The sequence below is a fragment of the Artibeus jamaicensis genome, unplaced genomic scaffold (genome assembly GCF_021234435.1).
Source record: "Artibeus jamaicensis isolate MK-2021 breed Jamaican fruit bat unplaced genomic scaffold, CSHL_Jam_final contig_402, whole genome shotgun sequence".
Lineage (NCBI taxonomy): Eukaryota > Metazoa > Chordata > Mammalia > Chiroptera > Phyllostomidae > Artibeus > Artibeus jamaicensis.
In genome coordinates, this window is record NW_026521818.1 from 8,599,783 (window position 1) to 8,616,725 (window position 16,943).

Sequence of the window (16,943 nt, forward strand, 5' to 3'; positions counted from 1 at the left end):
GAAGAAAGTTGGTAGAGGGGGGAAGGGAAAATAAGGGCATTAAATGCTACTGGAAAATACAATAAAAAGAAAAGAAGTTGGACTGAAGTAAAGAGATCAGAATGACAAACAAAAAATGGTGAAGGAACCAGAAACCTGTCAGGAAGGAGGAAAAGAAGAATGTGGTATTCCAAGAAAAAAGGCGGAGAGGTTAACAGCTTCAAATGCTTCAATAAAAAGAAGATAAGGAATGAGAGACACTGGATTTGAAATAAGGATTATTCATGACTTTAAAGGAGAAACCCCAAGATGATGAAGGCTCACAGAAAAAATTTAAAAAACAACCTATTTTTGTAGAAGGGCAAACAGTGTATTTGGACCACTATTCTAAAAAGATTAACAGAAAGAAGAAAAAGGGAGTATACAATGACTTCACAGGATGACCAATCAGGACTTTATCTAATCTCAAAGCACACAAAAGAACAAGAATATCTGATATTTGTAGGATATACCAAAGTGTCCTGAGGTGGCTGCTCCTGGTCAGAGGCCACCTTACCAGGGTCTCTAGACACCCAGGTCCTGCTTGGCTGTCCCAAAAGCTAAGGGAGCAATAGCTTGGCACACCTAGCACCCATTAGTGGTACGTCAATAAACTGGAGCACCGCGGTTAGAGAACCCTCCTTTGGAATTTCAGGCCTCCAACCTGCCAAGCTGAATTTAGAGAAAAAGAAGAATGGAAGTTTTTTGGCATGAACCACAGTCCATCACTGATGATCTTGATGGGTACAATCCTAGGCAAATCATACTGACTCAAAATCACTGCTTGTGTGACCCAGCAAGAGTTTTTCCTGCCCGGATCCCTTAGAGAGTATCATGTTTGAGCAGCTCTCTCTGTTCCACATCCCAAAGAATGTAACCCCAATTTCTTGGGAACAACAGTGTCAGTCTCACATGTCTCCTATACTGGAGGGGAGCTGGGAAGCTCCCCTCAACAAGTAAGCCCATTAACATCCTTTACAAGAGTGAGCAGAAGACCCTACCTTCACACAAATTCTTACAAATGCCAGGTTTTCTCTTTGTGTAGCGACAAGTGTATCCTTCCTTACCAAGTGGTGATGACCAGTGACATAACTGCTATTTCCAGCTTGCCCCACTGCTAATCTCAGACAGATGATGGCATACACAAGAATTAACTGTGTCCTAATTAGTGTGGCCTCAGAGGAAATCCAAGACAGTCTTCTATGCAGCCCCTAGTGACACACTCTACAAACACCTACACGGAAAGACAGAGTAAGATGTGAGAGACAGAAAAGATACCTGATAGGACAAGTTTCCAAGGGTATGAAATCGAGAAATATATATTAAAAATATCTTTTAGCCCTGGCTGGTGTAGCTCAGTGGATTGAGCACGGGCCTGCGAACCAAAAGATCGAGGTTTGATTCCCAGTCAGGGCACATGCATGGGTTGCAGGCCAGCAGGGGATGCGCCAGAAGCAACCATACATTGATCTTTCTCTCCTTCTCTTCTAAAGATAAATAAAATTAAAAAAATATATCTTTTAATACATGTTTTATAGTTTATAATCCACTTTACCTCCTATCTCTTATAATTCTAACAACAATCTTAAAAAAAATACAAAATTTTCTACTTGTTCACGAGGCAGCCTTTAGAGATACTAAGTGCGGAGCCAAGATCACACAGCTGGTGTCAGGGACGAGACCTGAATACTGACCTGGTCTTTCCATGGTATCTCACATAGGGAGGGGGAGGGGTGGGCACCACAGGGGAGCAAAAAGAACTGCTGAGATGAAGATGAAACAAGGAGTTCACTCCAAGAGCCTGCTTGATTCGGCCTTTCTTTTTTAAAAGGGAGCATGAAAGCTTATTTACTTCTATGTGGAAATATTCAACATGAAAGAGTTTAGGCTATTGATGTGCTTACATAGTGACTGTTATCTATTTTGGTTGTGCCAAAAGTGGGAAAAAATGTAAAAGGAGAGATTGTATCAATATATTGAACACACATTATGCAACAAAATGTTTCATGACTATGATTTAGGATAATTCATTAAGGAAGGTAAATAAAACTTTTAAATTTTTTTCACAAATTCACTGATTCATGTTTAATATTCTGCATCTAGCCTTTTAGTGTTATGCCAAAGAAGGAAACTTGCTATTTTCTAACAATATCTTAAGAAATTATCCGAAGGCCCTGACAAGTGTGGCTCAGTTGGTTAGGTGTCACCTGACAAAGCAAGGGGTTGCTGGTTCAATTCCTGGTCAGGGCACATGGCTGGGTTGTGGGCCAGATCCCCAGTTGGGATGTGCAAAAAGGCAACTGATCAAAGTTTCTCTCACACATCAATGTTTCTCTCCCTCTCTTTCTCCCTCCCTTCCCCCTCTCTAAAAATAAATAAATAAAACCTAAAACCAAAAACAACAACAACAAAACATCACCCCAAGATACTGTTGTGCAGCTAACACTTGAGAAGGTTACTAGAAAATACTGTATGAAAACTCTGGTTGGAATAGTTTATGAATGATTACTGACCTAGAAGAGGTGCAAACTAGTACAATAGTGTCAAAAGAGAGAAGTAGGAAAGAAGATGGTCAGGCTGAACAAAGAGCTGAGACACACTTCTGGGGTCCTCCATGTGGAAGATAACATGATGTTATTTAAAGAAACTACATGTTTACTTATTTTAAGATGCCTTACCATGAGATTCAAGTCCAGCTCCCTGTGCCAACCCATTGTCATAGGACTGAAAAAGAAAAACATTGTTTGGTTTAATAGGGAAATAATACTAAATTAAATTGTCATTATACTAATTTTTGTTGATCTAATTTTATTTCTCCTTTATATCTTTTCCACAAAGTAGTAGATATAGGAATTTTCAAGTACCTTTCTTGCCTTATTCACCACACCAAGTTACTAAAAGCATACATTAGGCACATTCTGACAGTAGACTGTTCAAAATGATGGCACCGTACTTGTATTCATTTCTACCTGGTAAAAAGACTCAACTCTCATTCCTCTCCCGCTTGTAAGAATATATGTGTTTAAGGAAGATGTAAGGATTTTATACTAAAAACACATTATAAACACAAAACAAATCTATTCTGAAGCTTTTGAGTAGCTCAGGATAATGGTGACTGCCTAAAATTTAACCCCCCCCATATCCTAACAAATCAAAACAATATAACCATATAAAACTGAAACCTTAGCAAGGCTGCAAGACATGCTCAAGCGTCAAATCACCTGTTTATAGAAAAATAAACATCACATCCCAGCAAGCCATCTCTCATACTCTTGACAAGTGTGCAGAGAGGAAGAGCAACCTGAAAAATCACGAGAAAGACCGAGGAGGGGAGCTAGTGGCAGGTCTGAGATTGATCTAAACTCACTACCTGAAAGACAGACTTCACCCTAAATGTGAAATACAGGCAGTCCTCGCTTTGCACAGCTCCCATATGCACAAATTTGAGGTGCCATAGCTTAAATAACACAATATGGCTCAAATTTCAGTAAACCACAGTACACTAACTATGAGCAACTGCATAAAATACAAACCTCCTGCTAGCTCCTCAGTCCACAAATCACTACATAAATAATAAATTTGCATCATGACAAGTGACCAATCACATCACTCTTTTCAAAGTCTGTTAGTAGTTTGTCACTGCACGTTACTCAGTTAATGCAGAGACAGCAAGTGGGTAGTTGGTTGTATTGTCCCTTTCTCCTAGTGATAAACCCACATTACAATTTATAAAAAGGCACAGCCAAAAGAGGTTATGACAATGGCTACAAAGATGAAAGTGCAGTAAAGAAAAGAAAAGCAATACCACTGGAAGTGAAACAAACCAAACACGGTGGGAATGCTGACAGTGCTACAGTCAGAACAACTATGTAAAGGCCAAACATCTACATGGGTGAAGAAAGTGGTTGTGATGAAGAAAATAAAGATATTCTAAGAAGTGAAAATGGTAAAAAAACTACACATAAAAGAAACTCGTAAAAGATATAGCGCAAAAATGAAAATGCAAAGGATAAAATGTTAGAAGCTGATACAAACTTATAAAGCAGCACAATCATTTATTTACCAAGACAGAAAAAATGATTGTTCCACTCCACATTGTAAGCCATATGAGAAGAAGCAAAGCACCGTCTAAACTACTCTTGATGAATGTTTTTACAAAGAAAACATTTTACTTCTCATCTTGCTAATGTTTTAAATTACAGTGTACTAAATAAATATTGGTCTTACCATAAAAAAAATTCTCTATACATTTATAAATGACAGTAAAAGAGTTTTCAGTGTTTTAGAAAAAAGTTGTTAAGGTCACAAAACAACTGTAACTTTACCAGTTGATGATAAAGATCATTCTGTATCATTTCGGCATGCATAAACATTATTATAGACTGGCACTACCATGCCGAGAGAGAAATGCCTGAACTGAAAGACTTCTGAGCACTGACTTTACGGACGGGAGTTAAGAGAGTGCGAGTCAAAGTGGCAGCGTGCAAAGGGAAACTCAAATGGGCAAAATTCAGAGACCTGAGAAATAAGAAAACCTCTCTCCCACCAGAATATCATAGAACTCACAACCCCGCCAATACTAAAAAAAAAAAAAAAAAACAAACAAACCAAAAAAACCCCCCAACATTCATTAAAGATGTCAGACTTTGGGAGTTTCAAACCAGATGAAGGCATATACTTCATGTTCTCACACAACCAAAAGAAGGAAACACCCATTTAAAAAACAAAAACAACCAGAACTGCCATAAAATCAAACTGTACTGAAGCCTGACAACCAAGGAGTTAAAGAAGAAAATTTTAACCAGACTGGTAGAAGAGGCAGAGAGGACCCACTGCAAGGCAGTTGGCAGACCAGGTGGTCCCAGATTCATATGTGGATAAACTGGGAGGAACAAGTGGGGAGTGAGACAGACCACGAAACCCAGGGTTCCAGCCTGGGCAAAATAAAGCCTCAGAACCTCTGGCTGTAAAAAAACCTGTGGCGGTTGTGGTGGCAGAAGAAACTGCAAATCTCTTAAAAGCCAGGCAAGAGCTTAGAGCAACCAGCATGATTCCCTCTTTCACTCCTCACACAACACACAACGGTCAGTTGCCCCACCCTGGTAAACACTTAAGGCTCCACCCCTTACAATGTAATAGGTGTGCTGAGACACAGAAATATGGCCCAAATGAAAGAACAGATCAAAAATCAAGAAAAAGAACTAAGCAAAATGGAGATAGCCAACCTACCAAATGCAGAGTTCAAAACACTGGTAATCAGGATGCTCACAGAAATGGTAGAGGAAGGTTGCAAAATAGAGGAAAAAGTGAAGGCTATCCAAAGTGAAATAAAAAAAAATGTACAGGGAACAAACAGTGAAGAGAAGGAAACTGGGACTCAAATCAATGATTTTGACCAGAAGGAAGAAATAAACATTCAACCACAACAGAATGAAGAAACAAGAATTCAAAATAATGAGGAGAGGCTTAGTAACCTCTGGGACAACTTTAAACGTTCCAACATCCAAAACACAGGGGTGCCAGACAAAGAAGAGCAAGAAATGAAAAATTTATTTGAAAAAATAATGAAGGAGACTTTACCCAACGTGGCCAAGGAAACAGACTTCCAGGAAGTCTAGGAAGCTTAGAGAGTCCCAAAGAAGTTGGACACAAGGAAGCACACACCAGGGCACATCATAACTACATTACCCTAGGTTAGAAATATGAAGAGAATCTTAAAAGCAGCAAGAGAAAAGGAGACAGTTACCTATAAGACATTCCCATAAGACTACAAGCTGATTTTTCAAAAGAAACCTTAGAGGCAAGAAGAGGCTGGAAAGAAGTATTCAAAGTCAAGAAAGGAAAGATTACTTTATCCAGCAAAGCTATCATTTAGAAGTGAAGGGCAGATAAAGTGCTTCCCAGATATAAAGTGCAGTCAAGTTAAAGGAGTTCATCATCACCAAGCCCTTATTATATGAAATGTTAAAGGGACTTAACTAAGAAAAAGAAGATGACCAAAACTATGAACAGTAAAATGAGAATAAACACAACTATCAACAATAAATCTAAAAAAAAACCCCCAAACAAATAGCAAACAACTAGAATAGGAACAGAATCATAGACATGCAGATCATTTGTAGGGATGTCAGTGGGCTGGTGATGGGGAGAATGGGGGAGGTTAAGAACAGTATAAGTGATGGAGAAGCCAAAGAACTTGTATGTATGACCCATAGACATGAACTAAGGTGGGCACTAAATTGCTGGAGAGAATGAGGGTACCAGGCAGAGGGGAGAAAGAGGAAAAAAAAGAATGGAACAACTGTGATAGCATAATCAATAAAATACACTTTAAAATAAAATGGTTATATAAAATAAAAAAGAAATCAAACTTTGTTTGCATTGAAGAATTGGCAAACTAAAAATTCTTGTAAGGAAAAATAATATACTAAATGAGTAAACAAGAAAAGACAAGTCTATGCAAACTAATTAAATTAAAGGCACAGCAATTTAAATGAAAACATGTTAGTATATGAAAATCTACTTCTACCTCCCCAAACAGTGATAAAACAGAAGAAAACTCATACAGCACCCCAAACTCAATTACATGTCCTCAGAAAAGCAACTGGAAATACAGAAAGAAAATTCTAAACGAAAAACAGAAAAAAAAATCAGTAAAAAGAAATAGAGAATTAATGATTTCAGAGAATAAAAAGAAGAAAAAGACCAAATAAGCTGAGAAATGAAGACTAAATTACAGGATGCCTAAAGAATAATAGTCTCAAATGAAAACACAATCATTAAAGAAAGACAGAATAGCCAAGAGAATAAAAATTCTCTTGAGATAAAGAAGTAAACAAGGGTCAAAGAGAAAGTGGTTGATATGAAAGATAAGCAAAGAAAGAACATACATAAATTTGGAATATCTACAGCAAAAAACCAAATAATGGACTAGAAGCAGGGGTCACCAAACCAGGAATGCAGGCAAATCTGGCTTAAGGCCTTGTTTTATATAGGCCTGGAGTTAAGAAAATGGTCACTCTTACTCCTAATAAAATAAATGCAAATTAAAAATACATTGGGATATCGTTTTTCACCCACCAGATTGGTAAAAACTGGAGAAAATATATTTAATCTGTGAGGCTATATGGAAATGGGCACTGTTCTAAATTTATGGGAACATACATTAGCTCATATTTTTTGGAGAGAAAATGGGCAACATCTAACAATATTACACATGCATTTGTCTCGATCAAGTAATTCAACTACTAGGCATTTACTCTAAAGATGTATCTTCAGTAATACATAAGCATATATGCAGAAGGTTATTAATTTCAACATTGTACTTGGAAAATATGTATTCTGTATGTAGAATAGTTGAAAAAAAACTATGGCACTTGTACACAATGGAATACTATTATTGTTTAAAAAAAAAAAAGAAGAAAAGAAAAAGAAAAAGAGGAAAATCTCCATGACCTGATATGGAATAATTTTCAAGCTATATTGTTAAGTGAAAAAAGCAAATTGCAAAAAAGCATTTAGGGTACAGTACCTTTTAGTAAGAAATTGAAGGAGAAATAAAAATATATGTATCTGCTCATCAAAAAGTACAGGAAAGACAACCTAAAAATTAATAAGAACGGTTGCCCACAGAGTGAATAGGAATAAGGTGGTAAATAACATGGTTAAAAATAGGGGTGGAATACTGACAGGACGGGAGGCCCCCAAGAGTTACAATCTCTGGATATACCTTTTTGTATAGTTCTGACTTTCAGAACCAGGTTAATATTTCACAGAAATATATAAAATCAACACAGTGTATGTGTGTGTATGTAGGGGTGGGGGATGTCCTAAAAAGAAACCCAAACAGAAACAAACTTAATTGTTTTTTCCAATAAATAACAGAATACTAAAGGGGGAAATAAAAGAAGGAAACTAAGCTTTTTCCCCCTTTGTTCCAATTTTCAGCTGAGGGCATGCTTATTGATTTTAGAGAGAGGGGAAAGGATGGAGAGAGTGGGAGAGAAATGTGGATGTGAGCTTCTCATATATACACCCCAACCTGGGACAGAAATGCAACCCAGGTATGTGCCCTGACCAGGAATTGAATCTGTGACCTTTCAGTTTACAGGACAATGCTCCAACCAACTGAGCCACACAAACTGGGGCTAAGTCTTTCTTAAATATATTTTGAATATATAACCTCAGGATTTAAAACAAAAAGTCATTCTGGATAATGGAGCCCTGTTTATCAGTGTCAGAGAAGGGAGTTAAAATGAAAAAAGATTAAAATGGACCTTGTGATGTTGGACTGAAATGTGAGGTATCAATCAGTATGGACTCCTGGTTTTTAATATAGAAGTAGATATAGAAATAGATACAAAAATCTGTAAGGGGGTATCTGTGTACATACATACACATACATACATACATACATATATACATACATACATTTTCTAGTTCTGCCTGCTGGGGAAGGAAGGAGTTAGAAGCAATGATACCCCCTTACCGATGTGCACACCCAGTGCCCAAATCCTGGTTTCTAAATAACACCCTCCAATAAGAAAAACCAGTGCTCCCTGAAGATTTAACCGAGTCCAGGGCTGAGGCTAGGAAAGTAAATGATGAACCTGGAAATATCTTGTGCCAGAAAGCAAGGAGATGCTTAAAGAATGAAGCAGGCATGTCAAAAGGAAAAAAAGCCTGCTGAAAGGTTTCTCACTGGCTAAATCTGGGACAATGTGAGCAGCAAAATAAATAATGGTAACAGATAACAGCCTTGAATACTAACTTTGAATACAACAAGAATCTAGAATCCAGTGAAGTGTAGATAGGGGCAAAGGAAAAACTTCTGGTAACAGAATTTCAATTGATTATTACAGAAGGAATGATAGAACTGGAAAATCATAAATGCATAATACTAGTGCTAGTATTGACTAGTAGTTAAAAATTATAGTCTCCAAATATCTCATAATGAGATGCTGAATAATTACAAAGGGAAAAATGCTAATTGTGCAAAGAAAAATCTGGCATACACCAACTTTACCAAGTGATCCAAGTTAACATTACTGGTACAATGCACCAAGACTATATAGAATTACTTCTTTAGTATTCATGCCAAAATTCATATCACCCACTCTTGTACATAACATAAATCTATTTTCCTTTTAAAACTCCTTTAAAGGTTTGTTCTTTCTGCCTCCAAAGCTTTTTAAAAATTTGTCCTATCTATACCTTCTATGAACTTTGATTTACATGCATATTCAGTTAAAAATAATTCCATTTTCCTAAGAATTTATATCTTCATTTTAAAATTCTGACTAGTAAAAAAGTGAAATTAACAGTCTTAAATACTGTAATTTATAAAAGTAAAAAATTTCTTATTTGGAAAATACTAAACCTGGGAAGCAACACTTTAATTTCTCCAGTTTTATATGAGACTACACAGTAGAGCAAAGGATAATTCTAGCTGAGACTAAGATTTTCTTACAACTGTCAATAAAAAGATTCTATGAAAAAATAATATGGTTGGTATTCTCCTTAAAATAAACCTTAGACTAAAACAAATGAGTAAGAAACCAAAAGTGATTAAAAAAATCTATTGTCAGTCCAGTCAACCTGGTTACACTTGGGTCTTGCAAGTCAAAATGGCTTAAGGAACTCACACTTCACATACAATATAAGAATAATCTCACCAAAGATGCCATAATTTCCCCTTATGATTGGCTAAGGCTCCCCACTGGTCCCTGCTAGGATAGACTATCAATATTTGCCTTTGAGATTTTACTATTTTTTTCTGCCTCTAATACAGACAAATCTTCTGAAAAAGACATTGTTTCTTTAGATACCATCAGATCACATTTAAATTTTAATGGTCAAACAGTCAATCTGTCCTTGAATTATTATTTCTATATGGTTATACGGATATACGACGTACTCAAAAAGCAATTTTTTTGCTCTTATTTCATATTCTTGCTGGAAGAGATGAGCCATGCATTAAACTGCAGCCCTGATATACCAATAACAACATTAAAAAAGTCAATTTAGCAACATAACTCACCATACTTCTTCTAATATAGCTGATAGCTTTTTTCATATCCATGCCAGACCAGTTGTTCAGCATATAGCAAACACAGGAAGCACAGTATACAAATCGCATGTCATTTTCACTGCCTTCGGGTACTGCACAAAAACTGAAAATAACAACAATGAGATTTACTAATAATACTGTTTTATCATTTTATTCTATCACGAATACAGTTTTAAAAACCAAATATGGGTTAAAAACCATATACTACTTGCATTATTCAATAAAGAACTATTAACTTGAATAATCTAAAATAATTTCTCAATCATTATTCCGAAGTTCTGATTTCTGGGTAGCTTTACATACTACCACAGTTACTTCTCCCAAATGCCACCAAAGTTTTGTTCTCAGCCTGAAACAGCTATGACACAATGACCAAAAAAAGAAAAAAGTTCCAGGTTTTGCTATGTGACATTTCTTCTTACTATATATAGATAACCATAAATTAATTGATCATAGTGTTTTAATTTAATTTTTCATCTACTTAATTAGTTTTACAGAGGTAATATACTGTATCTCTTATCTATTCCTTTGTTTATAAACAAAGACAGCAGTAAACAAAGACTATGTTGAAGTACTGAGAAATTAGTCACATGTGCCTGCTGAGGAAAATATTTAGATTTATAGTATTTCCAATTAATGGCAATTTAGCTTATATGTTGATGTTAATTTTCCCCTCATCAAGAGCAGCATTTTAAAAATACCACCAGGAAAATAGAGATAACACTAGATGCAACAGAGAAATAAGAACATAGCAGAATTTGTCTGCAGTCTTTTCTTTAGACAGAAACACTACTGCTATATCACCTCCAGGTTTAAAAAGTGTCACCTTAAAACTCCAGGAAAATTCTTCTTTAGTTAGATACATTGCACAAGCTGTCAAATATTAATAAACTCATTAACTTCCTCTTCTGTCCTTTAAAAATATCAAGAAAACTATCTATACTAGAATATAATATTCAATGCTCATGCTGTTCTCCTATTTATTACCAAAGGAATAAAAATTCAGATTAATGAGATTTTATAATAAACATTAAAGTTCTAGTATAGAATTAGATTCATTTTTTTGCAGTTAAAAAAATTTTTTCTTTTAAAAAGTAAGAAGGAATGACCCGTACCTCCCATCTTCCAGCTGAAGGGCTCTCAAACCTGCTAAGCAAGCTTCTTTATTTACTCGGCTTAGGTCGTCTCCAAGAATAACTAAGCATGAAAGGCCAGTGTAGGTCATTGCTATGTGGCCACTGTCATAAGGATGGGCTGTTCCAGGATTCTGAATTTAAAATGAATACAATCTTAATTAGTAAAATGAAATAAAAACTTATTTTATTAAATAATTTCAGTAAATAGGTAATTTACTATACTAATTTGTATAGCTATCTGATTGAGAAAAACAAACCTCAAATTTATATGTATTTGTATTTTACAAATCCTTTGTTTTCAGATTTCCTGCTAAAAGCAATGGGCATACAAGATTGAAAACGCCATGGCAAATTCATGACTGTGACATAGGCAAATCGGTCTACAGCTTAAGGCAGAGGAAAAAAGTTTAAGCAGTGTCTCTATCAAATCATGTCACCTTCTCCAAAATTACTATTCCTAAATTTTGAAGCAGAAAAACTGGCAGCATGCTGTTTGTCCTCAGATTGCAACTGGATATAAACCTTGAGACACTGAATGTCACCAGATAATAGCTTGTAACCATTATAGAAGCAAACCGATCTCATCAAAGAAAAAGTTTCTATTTTGTGAAACCTCTTGACGAAATGATGAAGTTGTTCTTGCCACTGTAGAAAAAAATTGGTACTCTGTGCGCAGATGAAACACTACAAAGCTTGTTCTGGGCCTGCTTCTTTAAAGAAAAAAGCTCCTTACTTTGCTAGGACTCACTGTTTTCTACACCTGTGTGTGCTGGTACCAAAGCCTCTGGAAGAAACCTTGAAGATATTCTGCCTATTGCCACGGTCAACAAATTCATCACTACTTAGGTCTTTCGCTATTGCTGTTGTAAGTGTTTTGTTGTTGTTGTTTTTTAACTAAGAAATGAGAACCATTTATAAAGTCCCTCTCTAATTGCATGTAAGTGCATGGACTTTTAGACTGCAAGTTATCAAGCACTTGAGTGATTTAATTTCATTTTCTCCAGGAAATCACCAATAATTTACAAACACACACAGGACATAAGAGAGACATAATTTTTGTGTATGCGTATTGCGCATTCTTCCAGGAAGTAAGGTGGTATAGCTTTCACTTAAAGAGTTCCAGTTTGTAATATGCATTAGACAGTATGGAGCTGTATTGAAATGTGGAAGCCTGGTTCTTATGGTATCCTTTTTAAATACTCTTTCTCACTCAAATCTCCCCACTTCCCTCCTCCTTTCTCCCAATCCTGACCTTTGATGGATTGAATGGAATACCCAGGTATGAAGAGCCTCTGAAACCACAGCGATTTAGATTTGATCCTAGAAAATAAAAACACAGACTTATTTAAAGTATCCTTTACTTTTTTGTACAGATGCTAAAGCAGTTCAATTACATCTCTCAGAAACAGAATTATTTTAGTACCAAAGCTTTGTCATCACTACCTCCATTTTCATAGCAGCTAATGTTGAATGCTTACCATGTGCCAGGTCTGTTCAAGGAGCTTTATGGAAATTTGCTTATTTGATTTCCAAACAAGTCAGGACAAAATAATGATTTTCTACCATGTACCTTTATTTTACAACCCACTTTACTGTGTATAAAAAGTTTTCATATTTTCCTTATCTGATCAACATCTTTAGTCTCTCATTTTACAGAACAGAAAACAAAAGCTCACAAGTAACATGTTCAAGGTAACTGCTGGTAACACGAAAGGATCTAGAATCCTTATCCCATCCAGTTTCTTTTTACTTTAACTCATAGCTTCTTCACAGGGGAGTAAGCTAAAAGTATAAACTGATCTATAGTCATAAAAATATATGTACTTTGTAGTTTAGCACTGGACAGACCTCGTTATGAGTCCAATTACCCATTTTGCTTTGAAGTATATAGAACACAGTTAAGTTCCCATTTAGTCTCTACTCATTCAAAATTTTACTAAAATTTTTTTCTATCTAAAAATTTTCACTTTTAAGATATAACCAGGAACTTAATATAGGAACTTATTAATGACAAGGAACTTATTAATAAGTTCCTAACCAGGAACTTATTAATGACAAGTGAACACTTCTGCACTGTTAGTGGAAATGTAAAGTGGTATAGACACTACGGAAAACAGTATGGAGGGTCCTCAAAAAATTAAAAATAGAACCACTATACCATCCAGCAATCCCACTTCTGGGTATTTATCCAAAGCTAATGACATCACTACCTCAAAGAGATATCTGTACTCTCATGTCCATTCGAGCATTATTAACAGTAACCAGAAAAGGACATAACTTAAATATCCATCAACAGGAGACTTCCGGCAAAAATGGAGGCAAGGTAGATAACACTTTGCCTCCTTGCACAACCAAAAAGACAACAACAAATTTAAAAATAAAAAATAACCAGAACCGCTAGACAATCGAACTGTATAGAAGTCCAACAACTAAGAAGTTAAAGAAGAAACACTCATCCAGACTGGGAGGAGGGGTGGAGATGGGCAGCCAGGGGAGAAAGGACTCATGGGAAGGCAGGGGAAGGCAGTGGCTGGCAGACCTGGCAGTCCCACATTTGCATGTGGATAAACTGGGAGTAACAACTGGGAAGTGAGACAGACTGCACAACCCAGAGCTCCAGTGTGGGGAAATAAAGCCTCAAAACCTCTGAGTGTAAAAACCTGTGGTCCCAGACTCACAGGAGAGTTTGTTGGAGAGACCCACTGGGTCCTAGAGCATACACAAAACCACCCACCCAGGAATCAGTACAAGAAGGGCCCCCTTTGCTTGGGAGTAGCAGGGGAAGTAACTGAAAGCTGGCCAACAGCTGAGTGAGCAGCACTGTTCCCTCTTGGACCCCTCCCCCCACATGCAGAGCTACAACATAGTACATGGGTTGCACTGCTCTGGTGAATACCTAAGGCTCTGCCCCTTACTACACAACAGGCATGCTGAGACCAAAAAAAAAAAACCACACACACAAAAAGGCCTAAATTAAAGAACAGATCAAAACTACAAAAATAGAACTAAGGGATGAAGAGATAGCCAACCAATCAGATGCACGGTTCAAAACACTGGTAATCAGGATGCTTATAGAAATGGTTAAGTATGGTATCAAAATGGAGAAAAAGTGAAGGCTATGAACAATGAAAATAAAGGAAATATACAGGGAACCAACAGTGAAGGGAAGGAAACTGGGACTCAAATCAATGATCTGGATCAGAAGGAAGAAATAAATATTAAATCGGGACAGAATGAATAGACAAGAATTCAAAAAAATGAGGAAAGGCTTAGGAACCTCTGGGACAACTTTAAATGTTCCAACATCCAAATCATACGGGTGCCAGAAGAAGAGGAAGAGCAAGAAATGGAAAACTTATTTGAAAAATTAATGAAAGAAAACTTCCCCAATCTGGCAAAGGGAATAGTCATGCAAGTCAAGGAAGCTCAGAGATTCCCAAACAATTTGGACCCAAAGAGGAACACACCAAGACACATCATAGTTAAATTACTGAAGATTAAAGATAAGGAGAGAATCTTAAAAGCAGCAGGAGAAAAGGAGATAGTTACCTACAAAGGAGTTCCCATAAGACTGTCAGCTGATTTCGCAAAAGAAACCTTGGAGGCAAGAAGGGGCTGGAAAGAAGTATTCCAAGTCATGAAAGGCAAGGACCTACATCTAAGATTACACTACTCAGCAAAGCATAATCCATTTAGAATGGAAGGGCAGATAAGTGCTTCCCAGATAAGGTCAAGTGAAAGGAGTTTGTCATCACCAAGCCATTATTATATCAAATGTTAAAGTGAGTTATCTAAGAAAAAGATAAAAGATACTAACAGTAAAATAACAAAAAACTCAAAACTATCAACAACTGAACCTAAGAAATCAAAAACAAAAAAGCAAACAATTAGAACAGGAACAGAATCACAGAAATGGAAATCACAAGGAGGGTTATTAGTGGGGAAAAGGAGGAGGGAGACAAAGGAAAAGGTACAGGGACTAAGAAGCATAATGGTAGGTAGAAAATAGATAGGGGAAGGTTATGAATAGTATGAGAAATGTGGAAGCCAAACAACTGCTATGTACAACCCATGGCCACGCACTAAGGTGCGGGAATGCTAATGGGGCAGGGGGTGGTACAGGGCGGAGGGGAACAAAGGGGAGAAAAAATAGGACAATTGTAATAGCATAATCAATAAAATACTTTTAAAAACATTTAACCATCAACAGATGGATGGATAAAGAAAAAAAATGCCACACACATACACAGAGGAATATCATTCAGCCATCAATTAAAAGGAAATCCTGCCTTTTGCAATAATATGAATGTGCCTTGAGGGCATTATGCTAAGTGAAAGAACTCATACAGAGAAAGACAAATACTCTTCTCACTTACATGTGACATATAAAAAAGCTGAAACCATAAAAATAGTAGATGGTGGTTTTTAGGGGCTGGAGGGGAAGAAGTGTGGAGATATTGGCCAAAGCATACAAAGTTTTAAGTTCTGGGGATCTAATCTATAGCATATTACTACAGTTAACAGTATTGCATTGTATACTTGAAAGTTATTGAGAGAGTAGGTCCTAAATGTTATCAGCACACAGATACAACAAAGGGTAACTTTGTGAGGAAAAAGAGGTATTAACTAACTGTATGTAGTAATCATTTCATAAAATATACATGTATCAAATCATCATGTTGTACCCCTTAAACTTATATGTCGTATCAGTGATACCTCAATAAAGCTGGAGTAAATTTTTTTAAATGTAAAATAAAAAGTGGTCACACCCTCAATTAAAAAATCAGCATGATTGATGTATCAGGTAGAAATGTATCAACAGGCTGGACATGTATAACTAGTAGAAAAAAAATCAAGTTTATTGAAAAATAGGCGTTGAGGAACTAGCTTCACATATCTTTATTTATTTAAGCATTTAAAAAATTTTAGTTATTATTCAAGTATAGTTTTCTTTTACTCCCATCCCAGCCCACCCCCCTCAGTGCTCCCCACCTCCCTCCCATTTCCACCCCCCTTAGTTGTTGTCCATGTGTCCTTTATACTTGTTCCTGTGAATCCTTCCCCAAGCTTCACATATCTTATGACTGGAACATGACTAATTCACAGTAACTAGCTTTTACTATTCTACTATTTTAATACGTATAACTTTATTTTGCAGTAATTATAGTCTTACAGGAAGTTGCAAGTAGTACAATGAGTCCCATGTACCCTTCACCCAGTATCCCCCAGTAATAAAATCCTATGTAAGTATAGTACTACTTCAAAACCAACATACTGGAAGTGGTACAATACTCCTTACTAGATTGCAGAACTTATTTCAATTTTACACGCATTCATTTGTGGGTGTATGTAGGCTTATGTAGTTTTAGCACAGATACAAATTCATTTAATTAACACCGCAATCAAGATACAGAACTGTTCTACCAGCACAAAGGAACTCCTTGTGCAATCCCTTAATAGTCACACACATTCTCTACCCCTCCAGTCCCTGTGCCTGGCAACCATTAATCTGTACTTTATTTCTATAATTTTGTCATTTCGAGAGTGTTATACTTAAAAAAAAAAATCATCATGATACCCTTCGGGTCCATCCAAGTTATATGAGTATTTGTTTTCATTGAACAATATTCCATGGTTGGTTTAACTCAATTGCAGGACATGTGGGTTGCTTCCTGTTTGGGGCTATTATAAACAAAGGCGGTAAGAACATTTATGTACAA

At 36.4% G+C, this 16,943-nt stretch overlaps 1 protein-coding gene across 3 annotated transcripts in view; it reads right to left on the reverse strand.

The window, feature by feature from the left end:
* PGGT1B (protein geranylgeranyltransferase type I subunit beta) overlaps positions 1 to 16,943 on the reverse strand; it is a 57,347-nt gene that overhangs the window by 19,556 nt on the left and 20,848 nt on the right. For all 3 annotated transcript variants that reach the window (XM_037167052.2, XM_037167053.2, XM_037167054.2), the window contains 4 exons: positions 12,476 to 12,543; positions 11,203 to 11,354; positions 10,058 to 10,190; positions 2,697 to 2,742 (listed from right to left, as the gene is read on the reverse strand). In XM_037167052.2, coding sequence (XP_037022947.2) covers positions 2,697 to 2,742; positions 10,058 to 10,190; positions 11,203 to 11,354; positions 12,476 to 12,543 — 399 coding nt within the window. The remainder of the gene's footprint in view (positions 1 to 2,696; positions 2,743 to 10,057; positions 10,191 to 11,202; positions 11,355 to 12,475; positions 12,544 to 16,943) is intronic.